Here is a 25,784-nt window from a genome sequence, read left to right as displayed (position 1 = left end):
TTCTAATTATCTTGTAAACCTGGTATGCAGTCATTGGTGCGTTTGACCATGCACAGACTTGTGCAGCGGTTAGTGACGTGAGAGGGTAGATTCTACCACATGCACAGCTGCATTGTATTTGTTTTCTTAACCTTCCATTTTTTTTTTCTGTGGATGAATTGAGCATTATATGATTGTACTGACTCTTCTTTTAGTGAATTATCAATATTTCTCTCTGTGTGTATATACGGTTTATGTACTTTTGTAGGTGTTGTATTCCCGTGTGTGGGCATGAATGTGTGGAGACTAAAGGTTGATCTCAGGTCTGCCTGCTTTGACACTTTTCACTTGTTTTGTTTGTTTGTTTGTTTGTTTTCTTTTTGCGACACAGCCTCTCCCTCGACTTGGTGCTCATCTATTCAGCTAGTCTGGGGACCACTGAGGCCCAGTGCTGGGGTTACAGCCATATGCTGCTACACCTGACTTTCAGTGGGTGCTGGGATCTGAACTCAGGTCCTTGTGCTTGTGGTAGCAGACAGTTTACTGAGGGAGCCATGTTTCCAGTCCCAGTCATTGGTTTTAAAAGTCATTTTTAGCTGGGCATATGCTTATATCGTAATCTCAGAAATCCAGGGGCTGAAGTGGAAGATTGCTGCTAGTTTGAGGCTAACCTAGGCTTTAAAAGGGGTGTGTATGGTGCTATATAGTGGTTTGTTTGTATTGTTTGCCCTGAAGTTTGGAGCATTTCTAACAGTCAGGCAGTGTTTGTGGGTAGAACAAGCATTCCAGTCCCCTGTCGTTTCTGATATTGCTGACATTCGGGTCATAATCTAAAAAAAGTTAATTTGTATCCATTTGCTTCATCAGCCCTCTTTGTGTATAGTGTACAGACATTACAAGAGACAGGTAGCCACAGAGATTCTCTATGGTATCAGTTTCCTTGTCTCTAAAGAGCTACCTCTCATATTTCCCATAGGAAAGGTCAAGTTTTGTCTGAGAAAATTCATGTTTTCCTTTACTTTCAAAAGGTAACATCACTGAATTCAGTAGTTGGTGTGATTTTTTTAACCCCTCCCTTTTTTTGTTTTTTTGTTTTTTTGAGACAGGGTTTCTCTGTAGCCCTGGCTGTCCTGAACTCACTTTGTAGACCAGGCTGGCCTCGAACTCAGAAATCCACCTGCCTCTGCCTCCCAAGTGCTGGGATTAAAGGTGTGCGTCACCATGCCCGGCTTAACCCCCTTTTCTATGCTTTAAATTTTTTTTCTGTATGCCTGGGGTGTGTATGTGTGTGTACAAGCGCACATGTGAGTGTGTGTGTACGCGAGCACGTGTGCACCTGCCTGTGTATATGTGCAGGTGCAGTGAACAAATATGTGTCGGTAGATGACAGGAGCCTCAGTTGTTTCTCAGGCGCTTCATGTCCTTGTTTTTGGAGACAGGGTCTCTCTTTCTCATTGACTGGAACTCTCCGAGTCGGCCAGTCTGGCCAACCAACCAGTCAGCCGGGAACCCTCCCGTCTCCAGCTCTTCAGCTCTGCATTTACAAGAATGCCCACCACATTGGCTTTTTAAACTTTTCTTCTTTTAAGAAGGTTCTGGAGACTGAACTTGTATCCTCATACTTGCAAGCACATATTTTTTACTTAGAGGTATTCACTTATACTATAGTAACATTTGTTGAGGAAATTATCCTATGGTTTGACATTACTGTTTGACGAGACTGTTAATCCAGTCTTGATTGGTGTTGACATGTGATGAACTTACAAATCAGCAATTCAGGATTACAAAACTTGCAACCTCAACACTGTTTTTGGCTCTTCTGGGTCCCTGGGATTCCCATATGAGAGTTAGTAGTAAATTACCAATTTCTACAGTGAAGACAAGGGGGCTTTGGTAGGAATTACATCAGATCAACAGCATAGAGCTATTGCTGTAGAACAATGAGCAGTATGGAAGGTACTGTCGTGTCAGTGAGATCACTGCCTGGACATGAGGTGCTTTTCCATGGTTCTTGGTTTTGTTTGTTTGTTTGTTTGGTTGTTGTTGTTGTTGTTTTAATAATGAATGATTCTTCTTTTTTAAAAGATTTATTTATTATATGTAAGTACACTGTAGCTGTCTCCAGAAGAGGGTATCAGATCTCATTACAGATGGTTGTGAGTCACCATGTGGTTGCTGGGATTTGAACTCAGGACCTTAGGAAGAACAGTTGGTGCTGTTAACCGCTGAGCGGTCTCTCTAGCCTGTTTTTTTTTGTTTTTGTTTTTGTTTTTGTTTTGACAAGTTCTCACAGTATAACTCAGCCTGGCCTTGGTTGAGATCCTTCTGCCTTGGTGTTCTGAGCATCCTTTAATATCTTTTAACAGTGTTGAATTTAACAGTGTTTAATTTTGTTTTTGAGACAGTATTTCTCTGTGTAACAGAGCCCTGGCTGTCCTGGAACTCACTTTTTAGACCAGGCTGTCCTTGAGTGTGTTTGCCACCATGCTGGGCAAATATCTTATTTTTAATGCTACTATAAAGTGTAATTGATGATCAGGATCATGTTATCCACACATAGAGTGTTCCGTATTTCCAGTTCAAGTCTCTTATTTATTTTTCTTGCCCAATTGTTCACATTTATGTTCCTAGTACATTGTTAAATGCAGTTGGTAAGAGTGGACATCTTTAGGTCTTTTTTCTTCTTGATGTTAGTAGGAAAACATTCGTCTTTACTAGTTAGCATGGTGTTAGTTTGTAAATACTTTTAGCTGATTGAGACAGCTCTGTTCTGCTTCTAGTGTGTGCAGAGTGTTAATCATGGAAACATGTTTGGCTGTTGCCATTTTTCATTATGTCTTTTGACATAGACCAAAAAAAATGTCCTGAGGATGTCCTGTAGGCTGTTGGTTTTCTGTATGTAATAGTTGGTATGTTGAATTATTTCTGCTTGCTTTTGCTATATATGTTGCTAGGATTTTGTGTGTGTGTGTGTGTGTGTGTTTGTTTTGTTTTGCATCTATATTGGTAAGAGAGACTGACCTGCAGTTTTCTTGTGGTATTTTTGTCTAGATTGGTTACCAGAATACTAGCCTCACTATTTTGAGGAGTCTGGGTGCTTGTGTTAGTTCTTCTTTAAATGTTTGGTACTATGTGAAGCCTTCAGTCTGGATCTAGGCTTCTTTTCTGGAGGTCTTAGTTGTTGCTATGTGAATCATCACTAAGTCAGCTTCTCGGGTGTTCCAGGCCTGCCTGCTGCTCTGTCAGTCTCACAGCCTGTGTTCTCCCAGTCATTTCCTTTAGCTATCTCGACTGTTGACATATGGTCATCTTCAGTACTTGCCTAGAGTCTCTTCTGCTCTGGTCACTGGTGGTGGTATTCTCTCATTCATTCCAGAGTTTAATAATCCTAGCCAGTTGTTAGAAGCTGTCGTTAAACGCTTATCTGTTCATTGGCCTCTCCAGAAAATCTTGAAATGAAGGTGTTGTCAATGTTTGTATAGTTTTCTGCTTTTAGTTTATTTTGTTTCTGCTGCCCTGTTTTATTTTGCTGAGCTTATTTCCCCTAGTTTCTCATGGGAGATAATTAGCTTGTGATTCCCGTTTATAATACTGTTTAGGATTCTCTCGTGCAGATACTCTGTAGGAATTACTTCCGCAGGGTCTCAGCTGTAGATTTGCTTCTTGCTTTGTGTAAAGAAAGGAAAGAAGTTTTTATCTTTTTTTTTTAATTTTTTTTTTATTTTTAACTTACATTGATTTTGAGCCTAAACACTATATATAACATTGCTGCTATCCAGACATTTTTGTTGTAAGTCTTATTTCCTGTGTTTCGCCCTAAGGAAAAGCATTCTTTTGAGCACTCTCTGTTACCCCCTCATGCCATCATCTAAAACACAGTGTAGATAGAATTATGAGACTTGTTCATTGCATCATGGGGCATGTGTATTCAGACAAGCCCAACATTATTAAAGGTTTGTTTGCTCCATGCAGACTGTAACTAGATACTTTTGATTTGATTGGACCACAAAAGTTTTGTGTCTGGTGTTCGTAATGTGGAAATGACCTTATAATCCACTCACGTTCTGTCATTGTGCGGGTGTTCTCGTTGATACCTTCAGACATTTACTCAGCCCCTGCTTTGTGCAAGAACTCTGCAGTTGAATGGGAGAGAGAGTGTGAGTGTGTGTGTGTGTGTGTGTGTGTGTGTGTGTGTGTGTGTGTGTGTGTGAGTGAGTGTTTTCTTAGTTTGGTGTCTGCTCTGGGGTAGTTGTGATCCAGAGAGGGAAAGGGGTGGATGAACTAGAAGCTATGTGCAGTAGGTTAAAATATGTGATAAATGAAGTCCTTGAGTAGGGAGGGGCCCTAAGGCCCTAGGAAGGAGAGAGGAAAGCCAACTAAAGTTTCTAGCAGTTGGCCTGTATGTAAAAAAAAAAGTTTTATTTATTTGTTTGTTTGTCTATGTGAATGCTTGCCACACGTGTGGGTGCAGGCAGAGACTGGAAGGAGGATGTTAAATTCTTTGAACTGGAGTTATTTGTGGTTGTAGCTGCCCAGCCATGTGTGCTGGGAACCAAATTTGAGTCTTCTGTAAGGATAGGAAATGCTCTTAACCATTGAGCCATCTCTCATCCCCTGCCTTGATCAATCTGTCCATCTGTGTATCTATCCATCCACCCACTTATTGCTTTGTTTTGAAGCAGGTCTCTATAGTCTAAGCTGACCTAGAGCTCACTTTGTAGTTCAGGATTTTTAAAAGTTCTTTTATAGACATAGCAGCTCGCAGCTGTCTGTAACTCCAGTTCTTGGAGATCTGGCGCCCTCTTCTGGCCTCCATGGGCACCAGGCAAAAGTTGTGTACAGACCTACATGTAGGTACAACACCCATACACATAAAATAAACAATAACTTAAAATTCTAATAAAAAGTTTCTTTAAATATTTAAGTAAGAGTGTGTGTGTGTGTGTGTGTGTGTGTGTGTGTGTGTGTGTGTGTGTATACTCCTGTGCTGTAGTGTGCCTGTGGGGGTCAGAGGACGGTATGTGGTGTTAATAAGTCCCTTCCTCCCCTTTACATGGGTTCCAGGAGTCAGGCAGGTTATCAGGCTAGTGTAGTAAGCAGCCTTACCCACTGGGTGGTCTTGCTGGCCCTTATTGACTGCTGTTTGAAGGAAAGTAGCATTTCAGATAGAAAAGCCTGGGGGAGAGCCTCTGGGCAGGGGAGATCAAGTAGAGAAAACACAGCTGAATTTGGAGTCTTGAGTGTGCACTGGGGAAAGCGTAGACTGACAAGTAGGGTTCAGAGCAGTCCTATGTCAGGAGCAGGGCGTAGGCTACAGCTTTATTTGCTGGGGTCCTTGGCTGTTTGGGAGTCAGCTGCTCTCTTTACCAAAACTTCTTCCTTGACAATAAAATATTTCTTTGTTTTTATTTTTTATTCACAGTTCACTGAGACCTTTTTGACCGAGAGGGACAAATTGTCCAAATGGAGTGGAATTCCTCAGTTGCTCCTTAAGCTGTATGCCACCAGCCATCTGCACAGTGACTTCGTTGAGTGCCAAAGCATTCTCAAGGTAACTGATGGGGCCTTAGAGGGTCTGTGCTCAGGGTCTTCAGATGCCCCCACTATTGACCTTTTAGAAATAGCCAGCTTTTGTATGAGCTGTAGGACACTGGAGAAGTTTGGAAACGTTAAAAGAAGAAAATAATCACTAGTTATTCCAGTGCCCAGGGATTTGATTGTTTCCCTCACCCACTCCTCCTGTGATGCTAGGGACTGAACGCAGGGCCTTGCACATGTGAGGCTGGAATTGGGCCCTGAGCCCCTATCCCCACTCCTATCCCTAGATGGCATTCTTTTTGAAAAGAATTTTAAAGGCCCTATATCACTGAAGGCTCTTGGGAGGAGCTTTATGGCTGTCAATAATTATCATTAATGCAAGATTGAAGTTGGACTGCTGGTCAGGTTGAGAGTTAGACGCTTGTTTTCCAACTTGAGTGCTGTCTCGGTGCTGGCCCACACTCATTGCTTCTGACTTGGGACTGGGATCAAACACGAATTTAGAGAAGCAACTGGAGCCACAGTTGTAACCTGTGTAAGCCTGTAGTCATAACAACACTGAATACTACGGTACTCTTCAGAGGCAAAGTGTTGATGACTGTATCTCACAGGTTTATTCTAACCTTGCTTATTAAATAAACGTAGTTGTTCCCTTTAGGAAGAGATATTACATACTCATCCTTTCACAGTCTGATAGAAGTAATTATAGCCTTCCTATGTGCCTTAAAATGCTTTAATCCCAACATTTAGGAGACCAGAGGCAGATGGATCTCTGAGTACAAGGTTGTCTATCCTCTACTATGTAGTTAGTTCCAGGTTAGTGAGGGATTATCTCTCAAAAACAAAACAAAACAAAAACAACAACAACAAAAACTAAAGGTTTTTTCCAAAAACCTGCCAAATTTCTGTTACAGAACTGAGGTAAAACTGAAGGCTTGGGAAAATAATATCCTAGTGACCTTGGTGTGTGGTACACTTTATTCATTCTGCAAACACTTGAAACCGCAGTGTTCCAGGAGAGTTCTTTCTGTCTGTTACTGCCTTTTATGAGCAAAGGATGCTATGCCCTTCCCAGAGCTTGAGAGCCAATGCAGGCACCTACAGTGGTGACTCCTCCTCTGCCTTAAGACTCAGAGGAGGAAATACAAAGAAGAATCTGTCCAAATGTTCAGGGGCTTCAGTTTGTCTTCAGGGAACACTGATTCAGTCTAGGGGATAAAACTCTAGGCTTATAAATAGTTACAAAGTCAAGTGCCAGATGTTACAAGTAGCATAAAGAGATCCCTTTGGGTGGCTATGGAAGACCATAAGAATGCCTTTGACATGGAGAAGTCACCAAACATTTCTGTCAGGAGATCACAGTCCAACAGAGATTGTTATGACCGCAGAACCAGTTGTTTCTTGCAATACCTGGTGACATCAGGTAGCTGCCCCATCTTCTCTCAGCAGCTCTCAGTGAACCAGAAGTTCATCTGCTTCTTGGAGTATTTATTGTAGGGCCTAAAGATGTTTGCACTGTCCAAAATGACCTTCCTGGTACCCTGGCAAGCTGCTGCTGGAAATGAGCCAAGGATACACAGCCTAGCTTTCCCCAGCCAGCTGCTGAGCTTTCCCAGCATGACAGTGCGGGTTCTAGCCCTTCCTTAAGGCTGATGTCTAAGCGTGCTGTGTCACAGCAGCCAGAGTCCATGGGAAAAAAGGACTCCAAGGGTCCCGGATACTTCATTGAGGGCTAGCTTTGTTCAGGGGGGGATTGAGTTTGTTACTAAAATGAATATTATAGTGATATTTTAGTGTCTTCTGTTAAATTCTAAAATGGAATCTGTCTGTACTTTTTTTGAACCAGGAGATTTCTCCTCTTCTCTCTATGGAGGCTATGGCGTTTGTAACTGAAGACAGGAAATTTACTCAAGAAGCTACATACCCAAATACATATATTTTTGACTTATTTGGAGGTGTTGATGTAAGTAGCTGTTTAATGCTATTAATACTTAAGTCATTGAAAATTTAAAACAAGAGGCAAGAAGAATTTCAGATTTATAGCAAATATTTCAGATGGTTTAACCTAAAAAAAACAAACCCGTTTTGTTTTGTTTTGTTTTGTTTTGTTTTGTTTTGTTTTGTTTTGTTTTGAGACATGGTCTCACTGTGCTGCCCTGGCTGTCCTGGATATCTCTGTGTAGACCAGGCTGGCCTCGAACTCCCAGGGATTTATTTGCCTCTGCCTCCCGAGTGCTGAGATCAAAGCTGTGTGTCACCACCACCAGCTTAACTTAAACTTTTAATTTATAAAATGTACTCTACATTTATGAATTCTCCCCTCTTGAGGCTGGTTCTTACACAGTGTGAGTTCTTTCAGCCTAGGCCGTCAGCGTGATGGCGTGCGCCTTACTTCCCCTGTTGAGCATTTTTCTGGTCTGGATCTTAACTTTGAGGTCAATGCATTCTCTTATGTTGAAGCACTGTAGTATTTGCTTTGAAAGAATTTATTTGAAGTACTAAAGCGTACAGAGTGAAAGGTGTCCCAGTGTTGTCCTTGGAAGCTGCTGTGATCACTAGGTCTTGTGTGTACCAGAGCTGTTTTTGGTTTAGATGCGTGTGCGTGTGCGTGTGCGTGTGCTCCCATCCCCAGCTTCGTGTCTTTTCTCCTCACACATACTGGCAAGTCATATATCCAAGATGCTCTCTTCTACCTTGCTTTTTCCCCATGCATACCTAAATATTCCATATTTTAAATATCTAGTTAGTATTTCCTGGTGTAATTATAGTTTACTTGTTCATAGTTTACTTGCTCAGACTCCAGTTGAACATTTAGTTTTTTCACTTTTTTTTTTTAAATTACAAACAAGATTGCCAAAGAACTTTTTACAGACTTTTGGAGCCTAAATATTTATCTCTTTTATTTATTAATCTGCAACTTATACCAACTTTTACAAACTTAAATCCCAGGAACAAATTACAAAAGTGTCTTTTTACCTATACCATCACAAACATACTGTATATATGTGTGTACTTTTAAAAAATTATTTCTTTTGGGCTAGAGAGATATCACAGTAGTTAAGAGCACTGGTTGCTCTTCTAGAGGACCTAGGTTCAATTCCCAGGACCCACATGGGAGCTCACAACTGTATGTATCTCCAGTTCCAGGGGGTCTGATCCCCTCACACAGACATACATACATGCAGGCAAAGTACCACTACACATGAAATAAAAATAAGTAAAATTTTAAAAATTTTTATTTTTTTAAATTATAAAGTAATTACATAATTTCTCCCATCTGCATATTTTTAAAAAGCTCACACATATTAAATAAATAAATAAATCCCTTTAAAAAAAACCTTTAAAAAATAAAAACAAAAGAAACAAGAGCTTTTTTATTTAAAGATGTATTTATTCATTAAATGTATATGAGTACACTGTTGCTGTCTTCAGACACACCAGAAAAGGGCATCTGGTCCCATCACAGAAAGTTGTGAGCCACCATGTGGTTGCTGGGAATTGAACTCAGGACCTCTAGAGGATCGGTCAGTGCTCTTAACTGCTGAGCCATCTCTCCAGCCCTGAAACAAGCTTTTTTTTTTTTTAAAGATTTATTTATTTATTATATGTAAGTACACTGTAGCTGTCTTCAGACACACCAGAAGAGGGCATCAGATCTCTGTTACAGGTGGTTGTGAGCCACCATGTGGTTGCTGGGATTTGAACTTCGGACCTTTGGAAGAGCAGTCGGGTGCTCTTACCCCCTGAGCCATCTCACCAGCCCCTGAAACAAGCTTTTAAAAGTGCTGAGGGATCTTTTTCCTCCCACTTGGCTCAAGGTATCCCGGATATGCTGTCCACTACTGGCACGTGGCTGGAAAGGACCAGGAGAACAGTTTTGTTCTGTTCCAAAACTCTTCTTAATTTGATTTAAACAATAAAATAAAGTAAAATACCTATTTATGGTAAATGTCTTTAAATACATGGACTTAGATATTTTGTTAGCACAAAGGCTACTTTAAAATACTTCAATATATTTAAGTAGAAAGTAGGCTGGAGGTGAACATTTGTAATTCCAGTACTTGGGAGGCTGAAGGATCATGAGTTGGATGGAGGCTAGCCTGGGCTATTCATCTAGACTGTGTCTCAAAGACAACAAAAATACTGAAATAGAAAGCAATTGTATTCAATAATGAAAACCCGTGTTATAAAGATTCTTCAGAGATGCTCCTTAGTTGCGTAGAGACACTCAGGGATAAAGAGTGTTCACACTCCTTTGGAGGATTCATATTCTGTGTCCAGCACCCAAATGGTGTGGTAAGTCACAGCCTCTGTAACTAACTCCAGTCCCAGAGAACACAGTGCCCCCTTCTGGCCTTCGAAGATTCCTAACTCTGGCCAGAATGCTGCTTCTATTGAACCTTACCTAGAACAAGGGGGCTTGTGGCAGCTCCTTAGACTAGACACGTGTACTCATAGTAAAAATGGCTTTGTAAGCTGTGCCTTTGAATTAATTAATTTATTTATTTATTAATTTATTTATTTGGTTTTCAGCTTCTTGTAGAAATTCTTATGAGGCCTACCATCTCTATCCGGGGACAGAAACTAAAAAGTAAGTATGATTGTTAGGCACTGGCCTTCACCTCAGTGTGCCAGTGTGGTGGCCATTGGCAGGAGTTGCTCTTTTTTGAGATATAAGAACATGTCTTCCAGTCAGCTGTAAGTTGCTCTTTTCATTCCAAGCTAAGCAGCATACTATTAACTTAATATTTGTTAGAAAGGAAGAAAAGAGTTGCTGTCTTTAAGAAAAAGCTGAAGGCCACTGCTTTACAAGAGTTGCATCTCTTGACCCCGCCTCCGTTTTCTTGGGAGGTTTTTATGCTGCGTGTGTAGTTACCTGAGAAAGCAGGGGACACCTAGGCAGACCCCGCTGTTTGAGCAGCCCATCAACCGTAGCCATCTTTATAAAGGAGGTTCATGCTTTTGTATAAAGGTCAGCCATATTGGATGGGGTGTGCAGCTCCTCTGTACCAACTCTGACTCGTCTACGTAGTGCGTTCCAGGACACAGGGAGCTACCCAGGACCCTGTCTCTAAGGAAATAAATAAATCAATGAAAAAAACAAGTTCATTCATTGCCAGAGTCACATGGCAAAAAGTCAGTGTTTGCACAATACGTGGTTTTTTGGTTTTTGGGGTTTTTTTGGTTTGTTTGTTTTTGTTTGTTTGTTTCCGAGACAGGGTTTCTCTGTGTAGCCCTGGCTATCCTAGAACTCACTTTGTAGACCAGGCTGGCCTTGAACTCAGAAATCCGCCTGCCTCTGCCTCCCAGGTGCTGGGATTAAAGGCGTGCACCACCACGCCCGGAAATACATGATTTTTTAAGCTGGATGTATTGGTTTTGTTCTTTTTATAAATTAATTGTGTGACAGTCACTCTTTTTTAGGTTTCTTTTTTTTTTAAGATTTATTTATTTAATTATATGAGTACACTGTAGCTATCTTCAGACACACCAGAAGAGGGCATCCGAACCCATTATGGATGGTTGTGAGCTACCATGTGGTTGCTGGGAATTGAACTCAGGACCTCTGGAAGAAGAGTCAGTGCTCTTAACCACTCAGCCATCTCTCCAGCCCCTAGATTTCAATATTTTATTTTTAAAAACTCTACCGTAAAGGTATATACACATTTTAAATTTGCACCTGCATCAACAGGATACCATGAGGAGTGGGACTTCTCTTCCTCTTTTGCTTGCAACTCCACATTAGAAATGAGTAGTGAAGCCGGGTGTGGTGGCACACGCCTTTAATCCCAGCACTCGGGAGGCAGAGGCAGTCGGATTTCTGAATTCGAGGCCAGCCTGGTCTACAGAGTGAGTTCCAGGTCAGCCAGGGCTACACAGAGAAACCCTGTCTCGAAAAGAAAAAAGAAAAAAGAAAAAAGAAAAGAAGAAATGAGTAGTGAGCAAATTCTTGATGACTGCGTGAGTCTAACTCCCTTTGGAAATGGAAAGTTGAGAACTATGAAGTGATTTTGATCCACTGTGCTCTGAAATCATGAATAAGCAAGATAAAATAAGTTGAGAGGTAGTCAGAGGGTCACCACATTCCTCAGACAGGCCGCTCGCTCACTGGGCTCTTGAGGGAGATGCAGATAGTAGAGCTTAAGGCAGTGAGGAGGAAGGAGAGTGGACACTGTTTAAGAGTAAGTGCCCCACCACATAGAGCACTCTGCCCTGCATGGCTCATACGCGGGGTCGTGCCCTGCATGGCTCATTCGTGGGGTTGTGCACCTCTGGGTTTGGGGCATAAAATTGTTACTTTTTGTGCTACCATCTTGTTCTGAGTTCTTTTTTTATTGGGATTGGCAGTATATCAGACATTAGAAGCCACTTTTCTAATATAAATCAATGTAACAACAAACCTAAGCCCCCCCCCCCCCCCCCGTTGGCAAGTTGGAGGCAAAAGTGATGCCGTGATTTTCTGCCAGCAGAGTTGTCAGTGGGACATGAGGAGTGGTCAGGGTCTTACTCTGGATTCTAGTAATTCTGTTCTGAAAATAGACCTGAGTCTTTTTCTGGTGGCACTGCAGTGTAGTGAGGAGCTCGTGTGTTTGCTTAAAGCTGTACACAGTCTAAGGGCCTGTGCAGTGCCTGCCTTCCTAGTGCTGGGACTGAAGGCATACAACACATGCCGGGCATTCCAGAAGTGTGCTAGTGTTGCACTGTGTTTTCTTTGAGAAAAATAATGTTCCTCCTTCCTTTTCAGTAAGTGACGAGATGTCGAAGGACTGCTTGAGCATCCTGTACAATACCTGTGTCTGCGTGAGTACTCCTCCCATTGCGGCCCACTTACCTCCTGTCTTCAGATATTTTAGGGAATTCATTGCCTTATTTTCTGTGTGCCTGAGAATCAGGACCAGCAGGTAGAAATAATGGTGAGGCATAATTTTGTAGTACTTAGACCCAAAGCTACCTCAGCAGGCCCCACACCCTGTTGCCAGCACCCCATACACAGGTGTCCAAGCAGAGACTCACCATTACCAGTTGAAAGGTGACAAGTGTTGGTGGTGTACCCATGTCACAGAAGCAAAAGAAATGTTTAACTCTGTTCCTGCTAAGACCACAGAATGAGAAGCAGATAAGAAAGGAATGGATAAAGAAGAAGTAGATAAGAAAGGAATGGATAAAGAAGAAGCAGATAAGAAAGGAATGGATAAAGAAGGGTGGGCGCATAAGCCACAGAAGCTGGATGACAGAAATGGAGATGGTAAATGCTTCTCCCTGGCCAGCACAGAGAGCGAGCGAGCGAGCTGTTAGAGCACCTGTGCTGGTTGTGTCTGGATTATAACTTAGGCTTTGTCAGTGACTCTACGTTTCCTTAGAGCCACTTTATTGAAATAGGAAAAATAATTATTTTGATAATATATTTTATTAACACATCTAGTTAAGAATATTATCATTCCAATCAATATAGTTTTTAAGATAGTTTACTTTTTTGGTACCACGTTTTTGGAATCTAGTGTGAGACTCAACACCTAGAGTGTGTGTCAGTTTGCCATGTTGTTACAGCTTAGTAGCACAGCAAAGCACAGGTAGATATTAGGGCGAAAGGTTTAATTGTTAAGAATGTTCAACTATTTTTGCAATAAGACAGCATAGAAGAGAGTGACTCCATCATTGTCAAGTTCCCTGGAGAGGTGTTTTTTAAATTGTGGCCACTATTAATTAATCAGAGGCATCCTAGTGAACAGTCCAGTTTTTAAAAGTATAGCTACAGAGATGGCCCTGTGGTAACTCCCCATGCAAGCGTAGGGACCCATTTTGATCCCAGGTAACAGAGCAGATGTGCTGCTTGCCTGTAATCGCGGTGCCAGGAGGCAGAGGCAGGCGGGTACCAGGCCTGCTGGCTGCCAGCCGAGGTTACTTGCTGAGTTCTAGCCCAGTAAGACACTCAGCACATTTTTTTATCAGTCCCTTCATTTTGAAAATTCAATTTGATTGACATATTTACCTCATTGATTGTAATACCCTCTCAGTGATTTAAAAGCCAAGCTCTTGAACCTGACTTTAGAGGTTATTTGCCAGCTAGTTATTTTATTTCCTTCATTATCCTTGTTTTTTATTCTACCCTTTAAATACCGTCCATGTTCTAGGCTTACTGTAGATAGCAGAGGTGCAATGATAAATGATAGAGTGTCTGTTACACGACAGCGCTGGAGGGCCATGGATGGGGAAGGATGCAGACAGGCAGAGGTCAGGTGCTTTGAGGCTTCAGAGGAGGAAAAGTGCAAGTGTTCTGAGTGGGTAGGGATGCTTCACTGAGGAGAATCATCTGGATAGGTGAGTTGGTAGGCTTGCCTATTCCCATCTTTAACAGAGTGTGTGTGTGTGTGTGTGTGTGTGTGTGTGTGTAAGTTGGAGATCAACTTGTTGAGTGGGGCACTTCTTCCACCATGTGGGTCCAAGGATCAAATTTGGGTTGTTGAGTCTGGTGGCAAGTGCCACCAGAGGTAAGTCTCTGAAAGACTGTCCCTGCAGGTAGTGTTCATTCATTTGCAGGACTGTCAGTGTCAGTCACAAGAGTGAGTCAGTTGACAGCAGAGGAGACTTAAAGCCTATTGGTTCTCCAAGATCACTGTGGCTAAGTGAGAGAGGCTTCCTGTATAGGCAGGGTTCACTGTCCTCCCTCACTGGAGCCCTCCTAGACTTAGGAGATAACCATGTACAGGTGAAGCCATGGAGGTCCCGGTGAGAAGTCATTTGTCAGGGTCACCTAGATGGACTCTGCCCTCAGTGGTCATGCTTTGGGCAGTGAGTGTGTTCAGGCCGAGGCTCCTGCAGGAGCCTTGCACCGCCCTCTTAGGAAGCATCACCTCACACGCCTGCTTGTGTTCTAGGTGGGGCTGCTCACATTAGTCAGCAGGCTTTTGTCTGGACGATTGATTCTCTAAATGGAGCTATTAGGGCCTTAGATTTTAAGCCATCTGAAGCTGTTAGTTGCCTCCTGCTCCACTCCACCCCCCCCACCCCACCCCATTCCTAGCTCCAAATTCGGCTCCCTGTTGTATGGTCTGAAGGCCAGGAGTTATTTTTCACATATTTGCCACAGTACACATGACTTCCTAGCTTTGTTGGCTCATGCTAGTTTTCCAAGATGGGGTTATTTTCTGCATCTGGAATAGTGTTCTCTGTTATGGTCACAAGCTATTCTGCCTTTTCTCCTTTCTCCCTGTGACAGACGGAAGGAGTAACGAAGCGTTTGGCAGAAAAGAATGATTTTGTGATTTTTCTGTTCACACTGATGACAAGTAAGAAGACATTCTTACAAACAGCGACTCTCATTGAAGACATTTTGGGTGTTAAGAAGGTGAGCTGTGCTCTGCTGCTGTGGGAGGGTGTTTTGGGCACTGGATTGTTGAGCCTGGTTTAGACAGGGCTCCTTTCAAAGATGCTCTTCCACTCATAGTGTTCTGAGATAGGTGAGATATAAAGTTAGCTTGTGCTCCTTATGCCGCTGGGTTCCATCCATGGCTGTGAACCATGTAAGTAAATATAAGGTAAGTCAAAGAGTATGAAACACAAACCTCACCTCGATGTGGTGAATTTAGTGTGATTTTTAGCGTTCCTTGCTAAGATGAAATTGCTCCTCATTAACATTAGTGGAACAAGTTGTTCTTAGCGTGCTTCTGCTGTTGTGTACTGGCGGGGAGTGCTCACAAGCCAGCTCTCTGATTGAGCTTTAGATCCGTGTGTGCTCCCTCTAGTGGCAATGTTTGGCCTTTGCTTACTTAATCTACCTTTATATTTTCTTACCAGCCTTCAGCTCAAGTTGGTTAATTTCCTTAAACATAAGATATTGTAAGTTCTGATATCCAGCCATTCTTTCTCCTTCCTGTTTTGTTTTTGTTTTGTTGTTGTTTTACAAGACAGGGTTTCTCTGTGTAGCCCTGGCTGTCTTGGAACTCACTCTGTAGACCAGGCTGGCCTTGAATAGAGATCTGCCTGCCTCTGCTCCTGAATGCTGGGAATAAAGCTGTGCACTACCATGACACTTACTCTGTAGCTCATCACAGGTTTAAGGGCAAGAGTGAGATATTGTCTCAAAAAATAGCAATAAAAAGATGAGAACATTATAGTTTTCTCTTCAGAAACTCACAGACTTGTAAAAATACACTCATATACACTATGCTAAAGTCATGACAGAAGCTCGTTAGGGCCTCGTTTACGTTCTCGCTCCTCGCCATGCTTCTCTCCCTGTTGATTGCCGATTGGCAGATTTCTTATCATTGCTGCATAGTCTCCCGGAGGTTGCTGTAGCAGAAGGGAGAGTACCCACACACTGTTACCCAGCTTTCACTTAGGCCTTGCCTGCTGTTACCCAGGCAGAAGCATCACAAGTGTCCCATTGTCTGTGGGGACATATTCCCAATGTGTCCAGTCCCCAGACAGTCCCTTTGTGCTCTTTGATAAAATGTCTTTGTTATTTCCCAAGAATCATGTGCTCGGTCCAGTGTGTGAGAGCGGCTGTCAGTGCAGGAACCCTGTGCTCCCTGGCTCTCAGGGTTGGAGCCAGTCATTGCTCCTTCCCAGCTCTGCCAACCTGCTCCCTCAAGCCTTCTTATTCCTGTCTGTGCTACCCAAGTAGGTGATAGGTTCCACCACGCTCTGTAGGTGCCTTGATGTTACATGTGTAACTAAAGTGGAAATGGTGCCTACAATTCGTGCAGCAAACAGAGGATTCATATTCAGAATTGATAAAAAATTCCTACAAATCAACCTGAAAAAGACGTAGCCTAGTTAACAAAAGGGGAAATAGGTGAGCCATAAATAAATGTTTGGCTTCATTGAAAGTCAGAAAATGCAGATCTTTTTTTGTTGCTTTTGTTTTTTGTTTTTCAAGACAGGGTTTCTCTGTGTAGTCCCGGCTGTCCTGGAACTCATTCTGTAGACCAGGCTGGCCTCGAACTCCAGAGATCCACCTGCCTCTGCCTCCCAAGTGCTGGGATTAAAGGCGTGGGACACCACTGCCCAGCCAGGAAATGCAGATCTTATCCTGTGTGTGGTGAGAGCAGATCTTAATGAATGTGGAGTGTAAATACTTGAATGTGTACATGCTGTGTGCCAGCACCTAGAGGAGCACTGCCCCAAGGGCTGAGGTCTTGGTGGGCTCTGTGTGACCTGTGCCTCAGCATACCTGTAGGTAAGTGATCTCAGAAATGAAAACATGCAGCCAGAGAGAGCCTAGCAGATATAATCACCTGCCATCAGGCCTGAGAAACTGCGTTCAATCTCTGGGAAACATAGTAGAGGAAGAGAACCAACAACCGTGAGTTGCCCTCTGACCTCCTTTTGTGCTATGGCACACACACACCAATATATATACAAACATGATATATACACATGCTCAACACACACACACGTACGCACACATGTACACAAGCCACATACATATACACATACACAAACATATGCACACATTCATATACACACAAGTATACCCAACTCTCTCTCTCTCTCTCTCTCTCTCTCTCTCTCTCTCTCTCTATATATATATATATATATATATATACACACACACACACACACACATAATTATATAAAATGTAATTAGAAAAAAGGTTTTTTGGCTTTTTATGTTTTTGTTATGTTTGTTTGCTTGTTCTTAGAGACTAGGTTTCTCCATTTGGCCCTGGCTTATCATGGAACTCACTGTAGACCAGGCTGGCCTCAAATTCAGAGATCTGCCTACCTCTGCCTTCTGAGTGCTGGGATCAAAGGGGTGCAGCATCACTACACCTGGCTAGAAAAATATTCTAAAGGATGTGCAAACACTCAGGGCAGGGCAGTGGCTTAGGGGATAAAGCACTGTGGTGTAAGCGTGGGGACTGGAGTGTCCACAGCAGACACAAAGCTGAGTGGAGATGACTGTGACAAAGCCAGCTTCAGAGCACTGCAGGCTGTGTGCCATTTCATATCATTAACAAAATAAAACACAAAACTATTTCATTATAAAGTAATAGTTTACATCTGTGACAGAAGCAGAAAGAGATGATAGGGAAGCCACACACAGTGACAAAGCCCATTATGCTTTATAATGTATCAAATGTTAAATTAGAAAAGTTGGTGAGGCTGAGTGTAGTGTAACCCATATTCTGGCACTGGGGAGGGGAAGGCAGGGGGATTACTGGAAGTCTAAAGCTGACGCAGGCTACGTTGTGAGTTTTAAACCAGCCTAAGTTACAGTGGGATACCCCATCTCATAAGCAACAATAAAAAGTGGGAGTGGGGTGGTGAGACTTGGTTTTGGACCCCCACCCTGGATTGGACAGGGCTAGAAGGATGAAGGAGCCAATAGTCATAGCCTGAGTCAGATGGGCTGGGATTGGAGGAGCTGAAGGAGTGTGCTGGTAACAGTAGCTGACGTCAGTGTGTGCTGACCGGGGAGAGAGTAGAGGAGCTGCCCCCAGGTGGTTTCTCCTCCATCACTGTGTCTAGGGATCGTTTGCCTGTTTAGTGCAGTCATGAGGCTCCTTGCTGCCAGGCGCTGTGCTGTAGATCCCTCCCTGTGTAGTGTCAGATTACTTGGGAAATAGATTCAGGACAAATAATGACAAGTTTCTGTGCAGTGATAGAAAAATACCCAGGCTAGTGAAGTTAAATGGATTGACAGGGAAGAGAGAGCAGGTGCTATCCATAGACTGTTTGATGGTTTAAAACAAGGAAAGCTTTGGAACATATATACAGATGTGAAGGAAGTAAAACCACGAGACTACAAACAAGCATTTTTATGTATTTATTTCACTTGTATGTCTGTGCACCACCTGCATGCAGTGCCTGCAGAGACTAGAAGAAGGGATTAGATCCCCCTAGCTGGAGTTACAGAGGTTGTGAGCTGCCATGTGCCTGGTGGTAATTGACCGGGTCCTATGGGCGAGTAGCCAGTGCTGCTAACCAATGAGCTGTCTCTCCAGGCCAGAAAGAAACATTAAAAAGAAAAAAAAAGATAAATAAATAAATTAAATAGATTAAATAAATAAAGCATTACAAGGTATATTAGTAAAAAACACCTGATATGGACTCCTCAGAAAGTAAATTTGAAGTTGATTTGGTTTATAGTTCTGAGCCTCAAAGTTCACACAGCACAGCCTGAGTGGCTGTGTCACCTCATGGCAAATAGCAACATGGACTATGAAGAGAGCTGTGAAGAGCAACTGGGTGGCATAAAACTCAGGCTTTTTATACCTTTCTCCCATGAGTTATTTAGGAATCCCAGGAGAACCGCCTGCAGCTGCATACCCCTAGTTTCCTAAGGATCTCTTCAGCCTCCCAACACCTTTCAGTAGCTCTCCTAAGACCCTAGTTCTCCATGTATGAACCTGTCATGAGACTGGGCAGGAGGAAAATTCTTTTACTTGCTATAGAAGATGTTAAAAGTTACAGTAAACGTTAATTTTAAGTCTTTGGAGCTATGTGTGATAAAGTCAGGAGAGAAGTTGTGTCCTGAGAGCATGTGCACAGGAGCACCTCTGTCCTGAGTGCATGTGCACAGGAGCACCTCTGTCCTGAGAGCATGTGCACAGGAGCACCTCTGTCCTGAGAGCATGTGCACAGGAGCACCTCTGTCCTGAGAGCATGTGCACAGGAGCACCTCTGTCCTGAGAGCATGTGCACAGGAGCACCTCTGTCCTGAGAGCATGTGCACAGGAGCACCTCTGTCCTGAGTGCATGTGCACAGGAGCACCTCTGTCCTGAGTGCATGTGCACAGGAGCACCTCTGTCCTGAGAGCATGTGCACAGGAGCACCTCTGTCCTGAGAGCATGTGCACAGGAGCACCTCTGTCCTGAGAGCATGTGCACAGGAGCACCTCTGTCCTGAGTGCATGTGCACAGGAGCACCTCTGTCCTGAGTGCATGTGCACAGGAGCACCTCTGTCCTGAGAGCATGTGCAAAGGAGCACCTCTGTCCTGAGTGCATGTGCACAGGAGCACCTCTGTCCTGAGTGCATGTGCACAGGACCTAACAGGACACTCACTGCGGTTGGAGGGAGGGCTGCAGTGCACCCAGTGCACAGAGGGGAGCAGCGCTCCATTCGGAAAAGCCACAACAAAGAATTTGGCCTGGGGCTGCTGGTCGAGTTGTGTATAAATCTCAGTGTGGAGTCACAAGGAAGGTTTATATCACATCACACACCCACCGTGATACGGAGGTTAATGGAGGTATTTATGAGGACTGACAAGTACCTGGGAAGAGTAGGCAGATACAAGTTCAAAACAATGGCTACTTCTGAAGGAGTAGGAGAGAGGAGACTGCAACTGTAGGACTTCAGAGGCCTTTGACTATGAATTTTATTTCTTTTTTAAAAAAATCAATCTAGGAATAGGGTCTGTAGCTCAACTAGTAGAGTGCTTGCCTGTCTTGTGCAAAGCTCTGGGCTGGGTTCCCTGCACCACGTGAACTGTACATAGTGCTGCACACCTTTATCCCGGCACTCAAAAGGTGGAAGCAGGAGAATCAGAAACTCAAGTTAATCCTCACTCACAGTTTATCTATTAGGGGAACAGTGACTCGTGATTTATAAAGCTTGAATGGAGGTTTTTTTTTTTCTAATAAGCCGGGCAGTGGTGGCACATGCCTTTTTTTAATGATTTATTTATTATTTATCTTATATGTAAGTACACTGTAGCTGTCTTCAGACAAACCAGGAGAGGATGGTTGTAAGCCATCATGTGGTTGCTGGGATTTGAACTCAGAACCTTCGGAAGAGCTCTTAACCACTGAGCCATCTCTCCAGCCCCGAGTTTTTTTTTTAAAGGGGGCAAAATATGCTACCAGAACACAGGTAAGGCAGTGAGAACAGGCATACCTTCAGGGTAAATGGAGCCTCCACACTAACTGAACTAGGGGAGTTCTAGTCTGTTACTATCAAAGAAAGAGGAGAGATTCCAGAACTTGACTGAGCTTTGCAGAGCTGGGATTTGAACTCTAGTGGTCTCACTGCTGAGCCACATGGGAGGATGCAGGAGAACATGCATAATTTCCTGAATTAAGCATGGGGATTGTTTATTTGTGTCTTCTATAGGAAATGATCCGGCTAGATGAAGTTCCCAATCTGAGTTCCTTAGTATCCAATTTCGATCAGCAGCAGCTTGCTAACTTCTGCAGGATCCTGGCTGTCACCATTTCAGAGATGGACACGGGGAATGACGACAAACACACGCTTCTTGCCAAAAATGCTCAGCAGAAGAAGAGTTTGAGTTTGGGGCCTTCTGCAGCTGAAATCAACCAAGGTAAAGAGCTCTTAGCATTTGCAGAGTGTAGCTGAGGCTCTTACTACAGCGCCTCTCTCTTTTTTGTTGCTGTTATTTTACTTATTCACATTATATCCTCCTCACTGCCCTCTTCCCAGTCACCTCTTCCCATAATTCTTTCCCTATCCTTTCTCTCCTGATTGGGAGTGGGGGGTACCCAGGGTCCCCCCCCTTCCCCCTCTCCCCCTGCATATTCCTTAAGTCAGTGAGGGTAGGTACATCCTTTCTCACTGAGGCTAGACAAAGCAGCCCAACTAGAAGATATATTCTACAGACAGGCAACAGCTTGTGAGATAGTCCCTACTCCAGTTGTTTGGGACCCACATAAAGACCAAGCTGCACATCTAGTACATACTTGCAAGGAGGCCTAGGTCCAGCCTGTGTATGTTCTTTGGTTAACCCACCTGACTCTTACCATGTATAGTCATTCAGTGTATTAGGGCTTCTGGGGTCCACTTGGAAGATGTAAATGTTATATGTTTATATATTACATTCTTCTTATGTTTCAGGATGAAGTTCATTAGCTCTAGTCAAGTTTTTTAATGAGTCTAGAAGTTCAAAAACCCAGTATATAATGAGAATTACATGTGCATGTGTTTTAGCCTTCTGAGTTTCTTATAGACATGGTGTATACCCTGTTTGTCATTGTAGCATTGTGATGACAAAGGACCATGAAGAACCCACGTGCTCCACAGTGAGAGGCCACTTACACTGTGGATGCCCGAATAATGAAAATAATAGAGACCTCTGTAGACTAGCACTGTACTGCAAGAGAGGGGAGGTGAACGAGACCACACATTTGCTTGCTGACATGCTTACATGAAGAAACTAAAGGCTACAGTGAGCTGTCAGTGGTTACCTGCTGCGATGCGGTTGGCAGCATTGCCAGACTTCTTGCCGTGTGCATCTTAGGCTAAAGTTACACTGTTCTAATCTACTCCAATATCTTTCTTTTTAGTGGTGTCAGGAATTGACCCCAGTGCCTTGTGTGCAAGCATATGATGAATGAGCAGTCCCCTTCCCTTTTCAGAAAAGGTCTCTTTACGGTTGCTCAGGGTAGCCTTGAACTCTATGCTGGCCTCCAGTTCAGCCACCTCAGTAGCTGAGGGTTTTTATTTTTTATTTTATTGTATGTGTGTGTGTGCGAGTTTTGCCTTACATGTCTGTTTGTGTACTATATGTGTACTGCAGAAGACCACGTTGTTTGGGACTGGCGTTTCAGATGGTCTTGAACCACCATGTGGATCCTGGGAATTGAACACTGGTCCTCTCTGGAAAGCACCAGTGCTCTTAACTGCTGAGCCATCTCTCCAGCCCCAGTAGCTGAGATTTTCGGCCTGTGCTGCTGTGCCTCATCAACTGTTAAGTTGATGAAGTGTTCTGCTTCGAGCTGGGTGGGAGGGGATAGATCATTCAGTTAAATGTCTTTAAAACTGGGGGCTGAGGATTGACAGCTACGCACTAGAAACAAGCTGTAGGCCCTATTACACCCAGCTGCAGGGAGTCCCAGCTGATGGCCTGTGCCATTTGTCTCTGCTCCACTGACTCCATTCTTCACCTCACAGCTTTGTTTCTGGATGGAGAAGTTGGCTTTAGTGATGGCATTGAATCCAGAGCCTCGTGTGTACTTAATGCCACTCTCAATGCGTTACACCACTAAGTGACAGTTGCCTATAGATAATCAGGTAGGGGTGAGAGGGGTTGAGCCCCTCCTGCTTTGCTGTTGCTATCTGCCTATTGGTCCTGAGGGAGAATGGGCCTCTGGGCTCTCTCTACCCATAGCACACCATTGGCAGTCATGTGCAGGGCTCTCTCTAGAAAACAGAACACAGCAGCAGTGTTGTGCATCAAAGATACTCCACTCTTCCCTTCTTTCTACCCCTCTTCTGTGTTCCTGAGCCTTGAAGGGTGTGACACGGATGCCACTTGATGGCATTACACTCAGGCATCGTTTGCTCTCAGCATTTGCACTTAGACTCCCTGGAAATGGAGTTATAGGCAAGCGTTCTTTTTTTTTTTTTTTCAAAATATTTATTTATTTATTATATGTAGGTACACTGCAGCTGTCTTCAGACAGACACACCAGTCAGATCTCCTTAAGCATGGTTGTGAGCCACAATGTGGTTGCTGGGACTTGAACTCAGGACCTTCAGAAGAGCAGTCGGGTACCCGCTGAGCCATCTCACCAGCCCCTTTTTTTTTTTTTTTTTAAAAAAACAAGCGTTCTTAATCACTAAGCTCTCTCTTTCCACCACACCCAGTGTTTGAAGAAGTATTTATATTCTGTCTTGTTCATAAGTAAAAGAGTAGCCACTGTAAGTACTCAGGGATATGTTTCCTTCTTTTTTGTTCTGGCACTGAGGACTGAACACAGGGCCTAGTGCAGCCTAGGTGCACCCAGCCCTGCTCCTGCTCTTGACAGTTTTGAACAAAAAATGAGTTTTAAACCAATATTGTTTAACAGTCTGTATGTTTATCCTTAAACAACTTTGCTGAGAAATTATATAAAAATGTGTGTCATCATTTTAGAGTGTGTTATATTCTATATGGATTTAGCATACGTGCTTGGTTTGCTGTTGATAGACATTTAATATTCTCCGTATTTTTACCATTACCAAAAGAACATTATTCAGTATCTCTATACAGATGTGTGTGTGCATATTTGTTGCCAATTGGCATCCTCGGCCGTTGTTCCTCAGTGGCTATCCACCTTGATTTTTGAGACAAAATCTTTCATCTAGGACCTTGTCCGGTTTTTTGTAAACATCACATAGCAAGTGTCACATGGGACAAGGAGCCTCAATTGAGAAGATGCCGGTGGCATATTGCCTGTAGGCAAATCTGTGGGGCATTTTCTTGATTGGTAATTGACAGAATGGCCCAGAACAGTGTGGGTGGTGCCACCTCTGGGCCTGAAGTCCAGGTCAGTGTAAGAAAGATGGCTGAGCAAGCTAGTACAAACACTCTTCCATGGTCTCTGCTTCAGTTCCTGCCTCCAGGTTCCTACCTTGCTCAAGTTCCTGTCCTGACTTTGTCAGTCATGGACTGTTAACCTGGAAGTATAAGATGAAATAAACCAGCCCCCCCCCATTTGCTTTTAGTTTTATTTTTAATCACAGAAATAGAAGCCCCAAGACAGACTTGCCGAGAGCCAACTTTTCTTATGGGTGCTAAGGATCAAACTCAGCTCCTCTTGCTTGTGAGGCAAGCACAGTGCTAACTAAGCCTCTGCATCCCTTTAACACAGGTACTTTTGTTTATAAGAATGGATAGCATCTTCATGAAAAATGACCAAGAAGTTAGTCTTTGACCCAAATACACATATTAAAACCATAAAGATTTTATACACACACATACATACACTTACTTAGAGTCAAGTGTCCTGTACATCTAAAAATTGAACTTATTTCTGAAGTTGTTGCTATTTTATTTTGGCTTCATATTTATTATTTGTTTTTTGGTTTTTCAATATAGTTTCACCATGTAGCCCTGGCTGTCCTGGAATTCACTCTGTAGATCAGGCTGGCCTTGAATTCATAGAGATCTGCCACCCTCTGTCTCCAGAGTGCTGAGATTTGTACCACCATGCCTGGTTACTTATTATTTTTTATATTTTATGTATATGGGTGTTTTCCTGCATGTGTGTCTGTGTACCACGTGAGTGTTTGGTGCCAAGGAGGCCAGAAGAGGGCATCCTGTCCCCTGGAACTGGAGTCACAGACAGTTGAAGGCCACTATGTGGTGCTGGGAATTGAACCCCAGTCCCCTGAAAAAGCAAACTCTCTAAACCTCTGAGCCAGCTCTAGCTGCGGTGACAGCAGTCTTTCTTAGCGAGATGTGATAGCGCATGTCTGTTTTCCTAGCACTTGGGAGGTAGAAGCCAGAGGGTCAGGAATTCAAGGCCAGTCTAGGCCTCAGAGACCCTGTCTCAATGGCAGAAAACCCTAACAAAAGGAAAAAGGGACCATCCCCGTCGCTCGTTGTACAGGGTTGCAGTGCTGTTGTGTACATTCCTTCTCTCTCTCTCTCTCTGCAGCTGCTCTTCTCAGCATCCCTGGCTTTGTGGAACGGCTTTGCAAACTGGCAACTAGGAAAGTGTCAGAGTCAACGGGCACAGCCAGCTTCCTTCAAGAACTGGAGGAGTGGTACACATGGCTCGACAATGCGTTGGTGCTAGATGCCCTGATGCGAGTGGCCAATGAGGAGTCTGAACACAATCAAGGTACTTTCTATAGGGCCCCTGAGTGGTGAGTTTTTTCTGGGCCCCTTGGAGATGATGTTTGATCTCCTTTTTGTGGAAAATTGAGAGTTACTTACAGTAGAATTTTCCTTAGTGCAGTCCTACACTGGGATGCTATTAAAACGTTAATAAGTTCTCCTTGTTTCATAAAAAGAAGAAATAAAGGAGTCTGAATTGTATAATAAAGAGATTGAATAAGGATGCAAAAGCTACTCAAAATAAACCTATAGCACGTGGCTTCCCTGGTGATTTCTGCCACACATTTACAGGAAATCCCACTGATGCTTTGTAAGCCTTCTGTAGAGCAAACATTTCTTAACTCATTTTTTGAGACAATGTTTACGTTTATACCAAAACCAGATGAATAGATCACAAGAAAAGAAAATTACAGACTAATATCTTACAAATTAGATATAAAAAATTTCTTAAAAGATTAAAAAAAATCACCTTCTACTGCCAATTAAGCAGACCAAGTTTTTCCAGTCATGGGGGGCTGGGGATAAGGGCTGCACACAGTGGCCGCTTTGGGAGTATATGTAGTCTGTTACCTTTCCAGGTTGCCCTAACAGACCTGGAGACAGTTCTCATGTCTCTGATGTCACTGTTGGGCTCCAGGCTGGCATGCAGTGCCTTTGGGAAGCCTAGGAAGTGTGTAGCAGATGTCACGGGGGAGTCTGACCAGACACCTTCCACGGGGTTCTCAGTCAGGGCTTCAAACACAGTGAGCAGGTGAGTCATA

General features: G+C 43.3%; 1 protein-coding gene and 1 non-coding gene across 3 annotated transcripts in view; both read left to right on the top strand.

Annotated features, from left to right (window-relative positions):
* Trpc4ap (transient receptor potential cation channel, subfamily C, member 4 associated protein) overlaps positions 1 to 25,784 on the top strand; it is a 58,108-nt gene that overhangs the window by 13,865 nt on the left and 18,459 nt on the right. For both annotated transcript variants that reach the window (NM_019828.2, NM_001163452.1), the window contains exons 2-8: positions 5,402 to 5,530; positions 7,364 to 7,480; positions 10,051 to 10,108; positions 12,263 to 12,318; positions 14,735 to 14,863; positions 20,577 to 20,784; positions 24,842 to 25,027. In NM_019828.2, the coding sequence (NP_062802.2) occupies positions 5,402 to 5,530; positions 7,364 to 7,480; positions 10,051 to 10,108; positions 12,263 to 12,318; positions 14,735 to 14,863; positions 20,577 to 20,784; positions 24,842 to 25,027 (883 nt within the window). The remainder of the gene's footprint in view (positions 1 to 5,401; positions 5,531 to 7,363; positions 7,481 to 10,050; positions 10,109 to 12,262; positions 12,319 to 14,734; positions 14,864 to 20,576; positions 20,785 to 24,841; positions 25,028 to 25,784) is intronic.
* Gm22334 lies at positions 25,496 to 25,628 on the top strand. The gene has a single exon (XR_003954182.1). It is a non-coding gene; the product is annotated as a small nucleolar RNA SNORA70 (small nucleolar RNA).

This window comes from Mus musculus, chromosome 2 (assembly GCF_000001635.26).
Source record: "Mus musculus strain C57BL/6J chromosome 2, GRCm38.p6 C57BL/6J".
NCBI classification, from domain to species: Eukaryota; Metazoa; Chordata; class Mammalia; order Rodentia; family Muridae; genus Mus; species Mus musculus.
This window is presented reverse-complemented; position numbering and strand designations above follow the sequence as displayed.